General features: G+C 47.0%; 2 protein-coding genes across 6 annotated transcripts in view; both read right to left on the reverse strand.

Annotated features, from left to right (window-relative positions):
• The window catches only part of LOC102211843 (methyltransferase-like protein 24), a 6571-nt gene extending 4652 nt beyond the window's left edge, over positions 1 to 1919 (reverse strand). The window contains exons 1-2 of the mRNA XM_005728306.1: positions 1438 to 1919; positions 473 to 571 (exon numbers count right to left, since the gene is read on the reverse strand). Of these exons, the coding sequence (XP_005728363.1) occupies positions 473 to 571; positions 1438 to 1761 (423 nt within the window). The 5' untranslated portion in view covers positions 1762 to 1919. The remainder of the gene's footprint in view (positions 1 to 472; positions 572 to 1437) is intronic.
• Positions 1920 to 3968: 2049 nt separating this feature from the next.
• ahdc1 (AT hook, DNA binding motif, containing 1) overlaps positions 3969 to 16243 on the reverse strand; it is a 19635-nt gene continuing 7360 nt past the window's right edge. The window contains exons 2-6 of one of the 5 annotated variants that reach the window (XM_013909606.1): positions 11488 to 11601; positions 9774 to 11106; positions 7921 to 9638; positions 5708 to 7442; positions 3969 to 4814 (exon numbers count right to left, since the gene is read on the reverse strand). In XM_013909606.1, the coding sequence (XP_013765060.1) occupies positions 5714 to 7442; positions 7921 to 9638; positions 9774 to 10985 (4659 nt within the window). In that variant the 5' untranslated portion in view covers positions 10986 to 11106; positions 11488 to 11601 and the 3' untranslated portion in view covers positions 3969 to 4814; positions 5708 to 5713. Of the gene's footprint in view, positions 4815 to 5707; positions 7443 to 7920; positions 9639 to 9773; positions 11107 to 11406; positions 11602 to 16243 lie in introns of all 5 variants that reach the window. The other 4 variants (XM_013909609.1, XM_013909607.1, XM_013909605.1 and 1 more) reach the window with 4 other exon arrangements.

Here is a 16243-nt window from a genome sequence, read left to right on the forward strand (position 1 = left end):
TGTCATGAGACCAGATTTTTAAACAGACAGGAAAGATGAAGAAAGCCGTCTGCAAATAAAAACCTGATTTTTCTTCCTTGACTTTTCTCGTGAAATATAGCAGACACTTTTTAAAGGGTCACAAGCCAAAAGTTTGTGCATTCGACATTCGATGTGTATTACTGCACATACAAGTCCTTTATAACTTCAAGTTGTATTCATCCTGTTATTTCTCATTGCTTATCTGTAATCTTGTGAAATGTGTGTTATGCTGTAGGCTTACTATAGTCTCATTGTTCTACAGTCCCGTAAACGGTTAAAAAATTACCAGACTTCAGGTTGCGTTACATAAAGTAAATGATGTTAGGGAGTTTTGAAATCACTCTCAGACATTTCAAACCCTCTGATTATTTTTGCTCTTTCAGTTTCGGATAACTTTGTGAAGGAAACATTTTTCACTGCAGCATTTTGGATGGTGCTCTGCGCAGCCTACCTGTGGCCTTGTGATATATGAGATGATTCGATTGAGCTCTGCTGTGAAGGATGGCTCGCCTGCTGCCCACAGCTGCACTTCCAATGCTCTGGGTCCCACCTGGGAACATGCATGACATGTATATTTATATATACTCCAGCGCAAGGAATACCAACACATCCAAGAGAATTCTGAATGTGGTTAAATAATGTATAGGAATAGCAGTAAAGTGTGCGAGTGCCCAGGTAGGAGTGCAGAGGAGCCAGGTCACAGGCACTGACCTCCGTCCTGCTGGTATTTGCCTAAGGCGGTGTAACATACAAACACACGTTTGCACACACAACCCCACCATCACCATCAATCTGCACCCCACCTAACTCAGAATGAACCTTTTTGGTCACCATGGCAACCTCTGTGGGGAGCGTGTGTGGGGGGGGGGAGGTGATGATTCACTAGAATGAGTCAGAGTTTAGCCTTGGGCAGATAAAGAGACAGTGAGAGAAGAGCAGAGTGAAAGCGAGAGGGCGAGAGGAGTGAGAGGTGAAGAGGGGACAGATGCACCTACACACAAACACAGATGGAGGCTGTAGCACTCTGCAGCTGAAGGGCAAAGACAGAAAGACGGGAACAGCTGTCATCTCTCTCTGATGTGGGGTCAGCGCTGAGCTGCGCCCCCTGCCCTCACCTGTCCCATCATGCCTGTAATCATGCAGGGAGTCGTGCACAAACTGGCCCAGCATAATAAATGAACTGGATGAGGACGCAGCAGCAGCAGCAGCAGGGTGGCAGTCCTGTTGAATCCCAGTGATCCCAGTATCTGTCTCCCACTTAGTTCATTTTTAAAATTATTTCTAAACTTCATTCATAAATTTAATATATTGGTAATTTAAGTTAAAATTAAAAATGCAAGTCATCCCAAAACATTTACACGTGTACTATAATAAAACATTCCACGCATAAACTTATTTCCCTACTTCTTTACGAACCTGGCGCGAGTGCATCTCGTTCTCGTCCTCGTACGCTCGTGCCCCCTCCCCCCTCCTCTGCCCGTCGTCCACCTCTGCCTCCTCCTCAGCCACACCGGGCGTCCCCCGATGCCGTGAGCTCCGCTTCGGTTCAATGCTGATAACGGAAAAGGCGACCCCTCCGTCCCGCTCCTCTAACCCCATCCACACCCGCGCGACTCCAGGTAAAAGTGACCCGACGACAAGGAGCTGGAGCGCGAGGAGAAACGGTGGGATTAAGAGGAGTAGTACTCCCGAGCGGAGGGAGACACCGCAGCGGCCCCTCCACGGCGCACAGGTCCGCATACCTCCACTTCCGCGACGGCTCCGGCGAACATCTCCGGCGCTGTGCCCTGTGATTTAACTTTTTTTTTTTTTTACCCTTTTTTTCGGTTTTCCTGGAGGGCAGAGGAAAGTCCCAGCTGAGAACTCCCCTCCTCCACTTTCCTCCGCGACCTCCTCCTTCTCGTTATCCCCAGGGGAAAGTTGCTGATGACGAAGCGCATTCCTCGGTCAGCGGTGGCCTTATTGACACAGTGACCCCCGCTTTATTTAACCTATAAGTAACTAGGTTATAATTAACAGGCATGTAGGATTAAAGAAAAACACCATTTCGTTTTTATATTGGGCAAACAGGCCACCTCTACCGTAAAAATAAAATCTTTATTTATCAAAAAGATGACCAACTACTGATATTCTTCCACCATACCAGTGTGAGTCATAAATTTATTATTAGGGTATTAAAAAAATATTGAATAAATAAATAAAACTCCAGGCTGTCATATTTAAGATGCACAATCACTGCCTGTGGTCTGTACTTTTATTGAAGTTTGGAAAGTTTATACTAGAACTCTAAATGCTTATTTTGCTCCACATTAATGTCCTAGGCTACTTGGCATCAGAAATCTTCATATTCTATACATCTATTTATCACAAACCATACTTATCGGTGTGTTAACCCAGTTTTAAGTAATTTTAGGTTCTTTCTTGTATGCTGGAGTATAAATACAAAATGAATGGCATCTGAGTAAAATGATGCAATTATATAAATGTGTTTCCATGATATAGTTTAGGACATTTTCATTAATAAACCCCTAAAATGTCCACAAATATGCTAAATAATAGAAATGGATGGCTTCTAGTGTTACCTCTGCTTAACTTGAGAAATTATTGTACCGATAATGACAGATTACTGTTATTAGATTTGCTTCTGGTGTGGGATGAAATTGGCTGCGATTTTCCCTAAATTAAACACACACAAAAACGAAGCAGTTGCATATAAATGAAATTGCAGTGTTTTATAGAAATGCCACACAAAAGGAAAGTCTGAAAGAGAGCTGTCGCTCTGCACCATCCCCCTCTCGGTCTGTCATGTAATGTTGTTGACAGTTCGTGCACCCTTCCACCATACAGTGGAATGTCACAGCAAACACATTTCCTCCGGCCATGTCTGAGTCTATTTAGTCAGTCTGTTGACAAACTGTACACAAAATGCAGCCAGTAAACTTAGCCCATCTGCTTTCTTTCTCTCTAATTCTCTGTCTGGCATGCACATGCATATACACAAGCTGCAGATGTACAGTATTTGCCGTATAGTAGCAAGTTTCCCTGCGAGGGCATGAAATAGGCATGGGTTCCTTTCCTGTCAGCTCTCTCCCGTACCAGCAGTCTTTGGTTGCTTGCTTTAAAACATTTCCTTATTTGGATGAATTGTGAAACTACAATTTTGTGCATTTTTTTTGTTTTGTTTTAATGGCTTTAAGAACCAATTCAACACCTTTTTCTGATTTCCTCAGTCTGGTTTCTTTCTTTTCCCTCCAACGTATCCTCCCCTGCTCTCTCCCCACCATCTATTCCTCTCCTCCCCTCCCTTTCACTCCCTGTCGAATTGTGTCCTTGAGTGAACTCGCTCGCTCGCACACTCGCTCACAGTCCCAGACAGCCTGGGCAAAGCCCAATACTCAGGGAGGCTCTAAAACACAGCCACACACAAACACACTCACACCTCCCCCCTTAATCCGGCAAAGAAGCTCAATGCTATAGACGAGATTACCAATGGCAAGAACAGAATGTGTATTTAAATATTTTGCACCTCAGATACATACATGATATGTAACAGACAGATATACAATTTATTTATTTTTTTTCATCACAAAAACCACCAAACAACACAAGACCACAGAAAAAAGAAGGGAGAGAGTGAAAGAAAGAATTAGGCCCCGCCAAGACTTTGGTGTCTGGGAAGCTTCACTCCTTTTGACCCCACAGGCACACACACGCACACGCCCATACACGCACATGTAGGCACACGTACACACAAAAACATGCATGTCACACGAACGCAGCCGCTCCGTCTCAAACTCACACACAGAAAACAAGAGTCTCTTTGGGGCCGTTGTGTAATTTCAATGTCTCTTTCCCTTGTAGTTAAAACAGCAAAACACAGGATGTTAAGTCTCCATGCTGCAGTATCCCCAACCCCCCACCCCTCCCTCCCACCCACCCCACAGAGCAGAGAAACCATGGCAGAACGCAGAGGAGGGCAAGTTGATGATGGGCCTTCACAGCGAAAGAGAGGCCCCCTGGCTTGGAGCTGGAGTCATATGTACAGATGCTGGTATTTCAAGAGCAGAAACTGATTGAGTCCACTTTTTCTCTTATGGGACACAACACAAGGAGTGCACAGAGAGGGACATTTGCTAGGCTTATGGCATTTCAGAAGTTGATTCGGGCTCAGATGCGGTTCGAGTTTGGGCACAAGACAGAAATGCAGAGCTGAGAGCAGAACACAGTTGCTGGTTTAGCAGAGGAGGAGAGAAAACAGGGGAAATAAACACAGAGAGAAAGAGCGAGTAGTGTGATCCTAGTTTGCCCACATTGCAGATACAGGGAAAAAATAAAATAAATAACGCAAAGATTTGGTGAGTTAGACTTCTAAGGGAAACAGAGTCCTCCATGTATCACAGCAGGACTCCAAGGGATGAGGAGATAGGTTTGTCTTTGTCCGTCAGCGTCTGGTATTCATCTGTCAGCTCCTCCTGGCCGTTCCCTCATTCCAGCGTGTGAGTGCGCACACGTACGACTTCATGTGGTCATGTTTAGGTAGTGAACAAATCCGCGCAAGCGTGTCTCGCGTTTGCGCGCGCGTGTGCATTTGTGTATGTGCATGCTCGAGTACGTGAGTTGATCTTGATTGTCAGTGCTGGAGAATTAAAGCTTTAACTGTCCAAAAGCTGGCAGCTAAATTCTCACCCTTCATTTCGCAGTCCCTCACAAAGAAGTCCCCTTAAAAAAAGGAAAAGAAAGAAAAGAAAAAGAAAAAATGTTTGCAAATCTGTAAAAGCTTGAATCGAATGCACCTGAAAGGAAAACGGAGAGAGGGAGAGACAACAAGAGATCAGAAGAGACAATAAAAGTAATATGAGACACTTTCTATTAAAAAAACAAAGATTTTTAGGATATTTTAGTCAGAGCGATGTGTCCATTTTGATGAAAATTGCACTTTTGCATTTCAGCCTAAAGATAAATATATGGGGTTTAACAAGCTAGAGAGGTTTTGAAATACAAACTGCAGCAAAACACATTCAAATTCACCTGTAACCTCCATTAAATTGGCAAAAAGAATGTGCAAATGTGGTCCTAGAGAGTGTGCAGAGCAGGGCTCAAACATGCAACTTTGAACCCATGTCTTTAGCATTGTTTGGTTTTACAGGGTTGGTGAGACCATCCTACACCCTTTTTAAAGTATTTTGTATCTTAGATCTAAAAAAAAGAAAAGAAACAATTTTATTATTGATGTCCTTTCCCCCCATTAGCTCAAAAACAGATTAAAGGTAGCGTCTTTTACTGTAAAAGTTGCTTGGCACAAAATTGCTCATGCACACAGATATAAGCTTCGCACGACGAGGCTTAAATTGTTTTTGATGGGTTATTACTAAAAGGTGACCTGTTCCATTTATCATTGGACAAAAATACTGTTGTTAGTGTTGCTCTGCAAATAAGTGCTATCAGCACACATCGTCTTTTAAGCTGCCTTTACTGTTGGTGTTCTAGATACACTGAAGATATGAATTGGCCTTTTATGATCATGTTTATGGGGTAAGTCTAATAATAACAAAACAGTAATAAAAAAAATGATTTTGCTTCTACATCCAGTTGAATATTATGTAACATTCATTGCTTAACAGTTTATGGATCTGTTTATGCATTTCCACCCTTTTCCATACCTACGTTGTCCTCGACAGTCACTCACCTGCCGTTACAGGCTTGTGACGCTGAAGCTGTCATCACCGGCTGGGTCCAGGAGCTGGCACAGCACCCCGCCACCCTGAGCCGCCTGGGAGGGGTAGCGGTGTCCCATGCCTTGATAGGATTGCTGGGGCACAGAGTAGCCACTAGTGTCCTCCTGATGGGGCGAGGAGTCCAGGGGAGGTTTGGGGTACGGGGAGTGAGGCAAGGGCCCCTGCCGATGACCCGTGCTCATGGCGTGGGAGGTCATATCCCGCTTGTGTGGGGTAATGGCGGCGGGAGGGCTGCGCTCCTCATAAAGCATAGGTGTTGCATGGCAATGGAGGCCGGGGCTGGGGTTGGAGTGTGTATGCGAAGGGAGGTGGGTGTTGAGGTTGGTGTGTGCATTGAGGTGGGGTTGATTGTTGGAGTGCGAGAGAGGGCTGCTCTGTAGGTGCGATGTTGGATGCGTGTTTGTGTGTGAGCTCAGGTGGGGCTGTGTGCTGGGATGATGTGCGTCGTGCGGAGTTGGAGTCAGATGTGTGTGCGTGTTTGCATTTGGGCTAGAGAGCGAATTAGCCGGTGTGCTCCCATGTGGACTTGCGTGCGGGTTGCTGTGTGCGTGCACAGCTGTATTTGAGTGAGCGTGTGGGCTTGGGCTGCCGCTGTGCGATGTCTGTCCGTACCAGTAGGGGGAGCTGCAGTAGCTGGGCGAGTCGTACTGTGAAAACTGGGGGTCTTTCAGAGGGGGGCGGTGCGAGGGACTGAGTGCAGTGCCGCAGTGGGGTGTTAGCCGTGGTGAGGGGGAGCAAGAGGGGGAGAAGGTCCTGGAGGGGACAAGGTGGTAGGACTGGTGTGGAGGAGGGGTGGGCTTGGGTGGATAAGGGGGAGAGGAAACACTGGGTGAGAGGGAAGAGGAGGATTCTCCAGGGTATAAGGCCGGATATCGCTCCTCAGAGGATGGTGTGGAGGGGTGGGCAGAATAGGGGGAGGGGTACTCACAGGGGTCCTGGAGGTAGCTGGAAGGTGGCGCAGGATTAGGAGTGGCCAAAGGAGAAAGGCTGCTACTGTCTCCACTGTAATAATCCAGCCCTTCCTGAAACAGCCCGGACCCCTCTGGACCTACAGCAGACACCGCTGGTCCCACCGCTGACGTAGACGCAGCCTTGCCCCTCCCTTTGGATCCCGCTGGCCTCTCCCTCTGACAGGGAGACAGACCTCCTCTGCCTCCTCTCGACCCCCTGCCCCGTCCTCCGACCCCTCCGCGCTTAGGTCCAGGAGCAGGTGTTGGTGAGGGACTGGATGGGGAATCAGAGTGCAAAGCAGAAACTCCTTCTTTTTCTAAATGTGGCTCAGTGCGTTTCCTGCGACCACGGCCGGGTTTGTTGGTCCCCCCGCCCTGGAAGAGGACATTCTGGCTCCAGTTATAAGAAGGTCCCGAGGCACTCTCATGCCAGTCCATCATCAGCTTCTCCAGGCTGGACAGACTTGACTGGCCCCCTTCTCCACTAACAGAAACAACCTCATTCTGTTTGTACGTGCCACATGTGGAACTAGGGCCACTATTAGTGGCTGCAGAGCCAAGATGTGAAGAGTCAGAAGAAGATTCTGACAAACTTTCAGGGAAAGGTTGTCGCTTGGCCTTCTGGGGGGTGTAGTTTGAGATATCCAAGATGTCTTTGGACTCATTGGATCCATATTCACTATAGCCATGGTACTGAGGTCCAAAGCTGTCTGTTGACCAGCCACTGTAACCTTGTCTGAAAAAAATAAATAATAAGAATACCAACATGTATTATACAATAAATAAAAACACTTAAGCAGTATTTGTGCAAAAGAGTTTTCCCTGCTCTTTGTTGCAGTTTCACAAATCAGTAACAGGAGAAATCTCAGTGGCAGGCTATGACAGTGCACTTGTAAGCTGGGTAAGGATGAGGAATATTTAGCCAAAATTTTAATTTTCACAAGGCGGGCATGGTGATATTGAAAATTGCATGCTGGAGTGAAACATTCATCCTGAGAAATATAATCATCAGACGTGATCGGGTTTTTCAGATATCTAAAAGCCTGATTTGCACCTTTTTTTTGTTTATTGTCAAATAAAATATTTAATTACCTACATTTACATTTAAGTTTCATTAAAACCAAGTCAAATGTTTGTGTGATAATTTAAGATTTACTTCCATTAGTTAATGTAGGATTTCTTTTAATGACACCTGAGTGGTAGAAGTGATTTACCTGAAGTTCCACTGATTGGGGTTGTATTGTTTGTAACCCTCTAGGGAGGAGGAGCTGAAGGGGCTACTTTTGGCCACAGACATGTATCCTCCTCCAGGTGACGTCGGCCCTGTTGGGTCCCCTCGCATTGCAGAGGAATGACTTGCACTTGGATATCCACCGTAGCCCCGCTTGGCTGTGGCTTGATAGCTAGAATAACCCATTGGACCGACAGGGTTGGCCTTGCCAATGTTGTTACCAGACCAGCTGCAGTCTGAGGATCTCTGTGGCACCACAGGAGAGGAGCAGGAGTAGCCAGAAGAGTAGTGGCCATAAGAGGCGGGATGGGGGGAGCTAGGAGAGTGTGAGAGAGATGGAGGAGTGGATTTAGGATAGGTAGAAGTGGTGGGGGATGTTTGGGCCAGGCTGGCATAGCTATATGGAGGCCTGCTTGAGGAGCCAGGTGTCTGACCTGAACCCTCCGCCCCAGAACTTGCACCCTTAGTGCTCCACTTAGAGAATGCGGTAGACCAGTTGTGACTGGTAGCTGGGCTGGATGGCTCGTATCCAGGGGTAGATGAAGCTTTGCGGGGGTCAGACTGTGCGGAGGAGATGTCCAGCAGGTCCGAGGAATCATCAGAGTCGAGCAGTGATCGGAAATAACCAGCGAAGAGGCCTTGTGAGTCCTCCCCAGCTGGCCCAACCCCTCTGCTCCCACCTGGGCTGCTGTAGGCACCTCCCCGTCCAAGCTCACAGGAGGAGAAGCCCCCCCTTGGAGTTCCACAGAGCTGATACCCACCCAAGCCTTTCTGTTTATCCATAGGTCCCTCTTCACCCCAGCCACCTGCCCCATTGGGCCAGTCTTGCCCCATGGACACCCCACTCCCTTTGAATGCACCATTTTTTTTCATACGTCTCCTCCTGACTATTTTCTCACCCCCAGGCACTGTTCCTACTACACCGCCTCCTCTGCCCACCCCACCTCCACCCACACCCTTCCCTCTTTTCCTAGGTAATCCATGCTCAGACAGGGGGCTCAGTTTCCGCTTTTTTCCGATAGATTCAAAGAAGTCACTGAAGGTGCTCTTATTACACTCTCTGCCTCCGATCCCCCCTGCTGCTCCTCCTCCCCGTCCAACACCTCCTCCTCTGCCACCCCGTGGGCGTCTAAACCCAGTGAGCCGGTGGAGCAGGGTGGATATTCCAGGGTTTTCTGAGGGGGTATGAAAACTTTCTGGCTCACTAGGTGTCCAGCAACGAGGGGGGGAGCAGCGGCCAGTGGCAGGAGGCTGGCGGTTTAAAAAGGCCAGTTTGGAGAGAACATCCCCATATTCGGTTTTCACATCATTCGTGTCATTAACATAGGATGGATAAGGATAAGGGAGTTTAGTCCGTCGCCGCCTCCGGGGCTTCTTGGGCTGGTCTCCATTACCACCAGGGTTCCCAGCATTTGGAGGCTCCCCCTGTATTCCTGGCAGGGGCTGTTTAGGCGGTCGTCCCCGCCTGCGTTTGAGGATAACAGGGAGCTCTCCGGGAGGGAACATCACCATCACACTCTTTCCGTTGTTTTTCATTCGGAGGAGCGCAGTTGGCTCTCGGGCTGCCTCTGAGCCCTCCACGTTGCCATCATTACTCTTTTCCGTCCCCGTGATCGTTTCCAGATTAGAAATTTTGTAGCTCTTCTGTCGCCGGCTAAGGCTGACTGGAATGCGTGCCACTTTGACAACAATCCTCCTCACCTGTAAAGCAGACACAAAGGTAAAACAGCTGCGACAGCAAATTGACTCAATGTTCATTAGTGAATAATATGACGTTATATGTAATGTCAAAAAGAAGTGGTGATGCAGCGATATGTGACTAAAAAATAAACTTACACCAACAAAACGCCCACGTCTGCCATTACTGGGAGGACATACCCTCAACTCCGCAACGGGTTCCTCCTTCATCGATAGCAGAGATCCAGGGATTGTGGGCGTGTTCCCAAATGAGAGATGAGGAGTAGCGTGATCGTGGATAGCCTGGGCTGCCTGACGCTGTTTCATTACACTTTTAGGGCCTGCTTTATGAACAGGTTTCGTTGAGGGCCTGGACCTGGATTTAGGTCCAGGTCTATAGCCGAGTCTGGGACCAGGTTTAGGTATAGCTTTAGGAACAGGTTTAGGTACAGTTAGAGCAAGAGCAGTGTCTGTGTGACTGGTAACTGCAGGGAGAACAGCCTCCACAGATGAATGCTCTTCTTTATCACCAACTGCCACCTCCTCCTCTTTTACCCTCCAGATCTTTTCCTCTAATACTTCCTCATCCTCCTCTCCTCCCTTTTCCCTCCCTGCTTTTTTTTCCCCATCCTCAATGCTTCTGCGGAGGCGTGAGGATTTGCGCAGGTGACAGGGAAAGCGGGGACGTCCAGAGCTACGGAGTGCATACTTTTTTTCTGTCTCTATGGGAAGTGGGGAGGAGTCAGTGTTTGAGTTTGGACCAGCAGGGACTGGACAAAATGTTGAGGGCACGTCTGTCTCTGCAGTTCGGACCGGGGCTGCCAGCTGATTGGTGGAGGCAGGATGATTGCCTAGCGCCAAAGACAAGGGCTGCGGTGAGTGTATGGCCTCTGGTGTAAGAGATTTGGAGAGTTCTGGCCCTACAGAAGCTGCGTGTGAGTTCACATCCGTGAGTCCACAGTTCTCCATATTTGCATGAGAAAAAGCCTGTGCATGCACATCTGGGTCTATGTGTGTTTGCATGTTTCGAAACGTCTCTGCAAACGTATGTGTCTCAGCAGTCGTGTGAGTCTCAGTCTGCCGCCGCCGGCAACTGCTGTGCCCCAGCCTCCTCTGAAGATGGAGGCCGTTGGCCAGGGCAGACGGAGAGGAGGAGGGAATGTGGTCGGATGTTACCAGTGTCAGTCCATCATGAGAAGGATCCTGGAACCCCCCCTGAAGCGTGAGCTCCCTGGTCCAGAACTCCGCTCCTTCGAGCGCTTCAAGCTCCTCGAGCCCCGGCACACACCCCTTTTCTTCAGCCCGAGCCTCACCACAGCCCACTGGAGCCCCAGTTTGGCCTGAATGCAGGTGATCTGATAAGCTACTCATTCAGGACACAGTTTTGCTGGCACTGAGGCAGGGAAAAGATGGATGTTTTCAGATTTATGTAAATGGGTATTTCTTCTTTGTAGCTGTCGTCCTCTAACAGCTGGCAAGAAGACTCAAAAACCTAAAGACAGATACGAAAACAATATTACCAACTGAAAAGTAAGCCCATAAATATGTTAAAACCTCCTCCTTGAATTTAAGACATTTAATCCAAACCCCATGAGTCTCCCCACCCCCAAAAATGGCTTTTGCTAAGCATAAATTATGGAACACGTAGAAAAATTTGCAGAGATGTAATTGCGATTGTGAAATCGAATCGTCAACATTTTTGGCAATGGGCCATAAACCTAATCCATGATGCACTCTCCTCTATTAACTGTGCCACCCACACAGCAGCATTACAACATTAGATTACATTTACCATTCATATCCTGTTCAATTTGTTGCTTTTACCAAACGATCATGGCACTGATTCTGATTTTGATTCTGAGTTGAGCCTCACTCTGTCTGCCTGACTGGCTCTGTTCTGCAGGGGATCATTGGGTCATCAATACTGCAGTGGAGAGCTCACATACTTCTCCCTCTCCCCTCTGCTCCTGTCTTTTGCCCATGGTTGCTGGAGTGAGAGAAAGAAAGATAGAGATACAGACAGGGGGAAGGGACAAAGAGTTGAAGAAGGTGGAGGAAAATGCGGAGTGGGGGGAAATGAAAGGAGAAAAAAGAAAGGAGGAGGGTGGAGCAGAAAGAACAAGAGAAAAAGAGATTAGTACATGATGTCACAGCATGCATCAGGCCAGACTAGAATCAGTATTTTGGTGCGGGCTGCACTATCTCATGCAATTATTTTGGAGGATGACTTGCAGTATAAATTTTTAAAGTCTAATTGTAGTTAGTGTTTCATTCTGATGTGTTCCAGCATAGTGTGGGTACAAGCGTATGCTGGTATAAATACTCAGAGGATCATCAATACGCGACAGTAATGTTTTTGCCGCATGTGCGATATTTGAGTGAGAGGACGTATATGTTGTTGAAAAATGCAAAGAAATTCAACTGTTGAATCATGTCGCACAGCAGACATGGGTGCGTGCGCCCACACACACATACACACACACTGTCACTGCTCGTGCCACGTTTCACCAAAACTATTCCAAATGCATTACAAAGCTCTAGACTCTGAGGGTGCAACAAGAATGAGAATGTGTGAATAATCACATCCACCAGGGGGAAGCAGAGAGGTGGTGAATGGAGAGGTGTTAAGAGGATGGAGAGATGAAGGTGACAGAAAGACAGGAGCGATGGAGGGATTATAGAAACCCAAAGCATGGGGAGAAGTGCAGGCAGAAGTGCTGTGAAATCTCAGCCCCGTGTGGTGTGAGACTCACATGTGACTGCATCCAATCACAAGTAAACGCAACATTTGCAAACTTAATTTATACATACGCACACGGCTGACTCCCAACACTGTACCGCACGGTCTACATTCAACACAATTATGTCCATCGTCAGATCTCCCTGCCTCCCTCTCCAACATATGGCTCTGATTAGGAGGGAGGGTGAAGGACAGGGAGAGAGAGAGAAAGGCGGGGATGGAGAAAGGGGGAGTGTGAGACATGGGAGAATGGGAGAGTGAATGGGTGAGAACATATGAAAAGAGTGAGAGAAAAAAGAAGAAGAAGAACAGGAAGGTGAAAGATATGATTGAGTCGGTAGCGGGGCAGAGACAGGCAGACAGATTTTTGGCAAAATGAGGGAGCAAAAGTTGGTGAAGAGGAGGCGAGAGGAAGACAAAAGAGTAGAGGGAGTAGAGGAGAAGAAGTGGGAGAGTTTCGCTGTAGCAGAGTTTTGCGGCTGCACACATGGAGCAGAGCAAACCTCGGTGCTCTGCTGCTCTGAGGAATGACACAACTGGGACAGACGAACATGGAGATGAACACAAACACGCTAAACATACTTTCTTTAACCCCCCTCTCACCCACACAGCCCCCCCATTCCCAGCACTACCTCAGATTCCCCCACCCCTCCTCCGCCTCTCCCACTTTCATTCTCACTTTCTCTCTCGTCTAATTAACAGCGCTCATTAATTAAGGCTTCATCTGACCAGTTTGTGAGAGAACAAGAAGAGCACATGCTTTAATTAAGCATTGCGTCACATGCGCTCGCTGCGCTCACGCACACACATGCGTGCACGCGCTGTCACTCAGAGGCGCACACGCACCAGCGACACATGCCAGCACGCAAACGCGCATGCAAAACATGCCCCCACAGCTCCATCCTCCCACACACTCGCACATCGATTTACACATAAAGACAGACATATCACGCACACATGTGAACCCATGCACGATCACACGCCAAACAAAGACAAACATGCAAATATCCCTCTACTGTGCTCTGCGGGGGGTTTTCTGACAGGGTTTTAGATGCCAGCCAATCAAATGCTCCCACTGTGATTCATTGTTTTAAGCAAACACTCCTGGCATCCATCAGCCGCCATTCCAATGTAATCACCGTCATACGTAGCGAATGCGTTTTGGTGCATTTTTTGCTGTGAATGGCTCTGGGGCTTTGGAACACACAGTTGCGTAGTATTGTCTCTGTGAAAACAGCCGAGGGTGCGCGCTGCTCCCACATGATGATCTGTTGAATCTGTTTCACAAAGAGCAGCTCTCGTATGAATGATACTGTTTGAACAGTTTTCATCTTGCACATTTTCTTTTTTTTCTCGGAAAACTTTTAGGTCTAATTGTGCAAGCGCGGGGGAAAGGAAACAGAGGGAGCGACACAGAAAGAGAGAGACTCGAACCTCTCAATTTCCAGTTTGGGCCACTGGCCTGTTGGTGCGTAGTCTAAGAGGCGCAATGACTCTGTACATGGTAGCTGTAAAGCATATCTATTCTGTTCCCATCTATCTCACTGCCACAAAGGCTTGCAGACTCACAGGCCTGCCAGCAGAAACCCTCAATGAGGAACTAGACCCAGTGTGTATGGTTGTGTTTGTGCGCGCACGCACCAGTGTGCTCGTGTATAAGTGTGTCTTCCTGGGTGTGTTTGTAAAAGCACTCACTGAGCTCTAACGGGTGTGCAGTTGTTGCTAAGAGACAGGCAGCAGCACCGAAACAGCATGGGGGGGTGTAAGGGAGGGGGGGACATAGAGAAGAGAGTGAGTGAGAGCGAGAGAGAGGTGGTGAGGGGAGGAGGGGGCTCCACCGAGAGGTTTAGACAGATAAGAAGAAGAAGGGGGGATGAAACAGAGGGAGCAAGATGGAAAAAGTGTATGTGAGGCCAGCAGAGAAGCATGAGAGGTGGGGAGGGGGAAGTGGGTCAAGGGGTCCGCAGAGGCTGAGTGACACCGCGCAGCGGCTCGACTACACCGTCAGGCTCTCGTCGCTCCATCACCTCAACCCTGACGCAACCCCAACCTTCGGCTCCAACAAACATACACGCAACAATAAAATCCTTCCACGGAAATCATCGGTGAACGGAAACATGAGAAAAACACAGCAACAGTGTGTGTACTTTCTAAAAATGTAGCAGACACGCGTGCAGGCAGCGGTTTTGGGGTGTTTACCCCTTTTCCATAGGTGAATGCAAGGCTGATATTGCTCACATTTGGCTATTTGATCATAATTTTAAGTCTTTGTAGATGCGAGGCTTTATTGTTTGCTTGTTTGCGATTGGTTTGATATCCAGCATATAACGTTCGGTTATCCAACACTTCTCAATGAGACACTGTGACCAAGCAACTTGTTGAGTCGTTGACTGGCGCTGTCGCTCCAGCTTCACACATTACACATTACGTAGTGTCAGTACCATAAAGTAGCATTACTTGATGTTGCACTTTAACACTTTGGCCCATAAATGCAACATTTGACGATCTACCCTGTATGATGAGTTTTGACACCTTAGTATATATCAGTGAAGACGTGGTTAGTAAGAAAAGCGAAGTCCACCCTCACTAACTTCAGATCCAGTCATTTTGTTGGGCCTGAAATATGACAGAAACTGCTCAGTTCAGAAAAGACCTTCAAGGGTCACGGAAAGACAATACAGGTAAATCGATATGCCACACTTGATTACTTACATGAAGGTGATTTTGTACGTACTGGAAGTTCTGCTGAGGTTTCAGGTTTACGTATGCAAATAAGGCATTATCTATCTAAATATGAACTAATCTGCCTACTTTTCCAGAAGGGAAAACTGAACACCAGATAAAGCCAGGATCACAATTCTTGTTACATTATAATATTTATCTGCAGAGTCAAAGGGAATGTCGTTTGGCACTTTATAAATTGGAAATTGCTGTTCACAACCAGAAAAGGAAAACATGTTTATGATTAAATCATACTATAAATCAAGCTCTGAACAATATAGGGACAAATCTCTCTTCAGAATATAGACGGGAATAAAACTGAAGAGTCTGGTGTATGTAAAGTGGAGAGCTCCGGCTCAGAGTGTGAGAGACTCTAAAGCTACGAATTGTAAAAATGTCAACACATTTTTATTGGAAAGTAGTATTTACAGGCAAAAAGTTGGAGCATTAGTAGTAAGTCACCGTGAAACTCTTATCAGTCAATTCCTTGTAGTGAGACAATACAAGTTTATGAAATTTTATGTTAACTTATGTTAATGAGGTATTATCCTGTTAAATATGCGCTAATTTGCATAAATGCCCAGTAGAGAAAGTCTGGAAGAGTAAAAGTACTAAATGTGAGCAGTTTCTTTCCATTAGTCTGAAGGAAGACTTAACTTTGTTCATTCTGAGCTGCATTACAATACACAAGAATATCCTCATTTAACATGAGCTAAACCTAAACAGAACTTAGACATCAGCTTTAAAATAGCTGTCTGACATTTGGATAATAGGTATTTTTTCCCTTCCAAAAAAGTTTTCAGTATTGAATCTTTATTAGTTTAGCCAATTTCTCAAAAGTTTTAATTTAACTCAATAAACAAAGAGTAAAACTCAAGTTATAAGGTCCTGTCTCAACTGCAGTGCACTGCAGCCCAACAGGCAAAAACAGTGAGCAGCTAAGCTTTAACCATATGCAAACTCTTCTGATCTGCAGACCTGGGTTGTCTGAGAGCTCGAGGTGCTGGTAAGTGTGCCAAAGCGGTGTTATGTACAGACCGCCGACATCCCCGCACACAAATTACCATCAACATCCCCTCAGAACAAAACCGAACCCTGGTGAGCTGCAGCTCCATCCACACACGTCAGTCAAACACAGACAGTCCAAGGAACACCCTTTACATACAGA

The sequence above is a fragment of the Pundamilia nyererei genome, unplaced genomic scaffold, assembly GCF_000239375.1.
Source record: "Pundamilia nyererei isolate P.nyererei 1_Seehausen unplaced genomic scaffold, PunNye1.0 scaffold00028, whole genome shotgun sequence".
NCBI lineage: Eukaryota > Metazoa > Chordata > Actinopteri > Cichliformes > Cichlidae > Pundamilia > Pundamilia nyererei.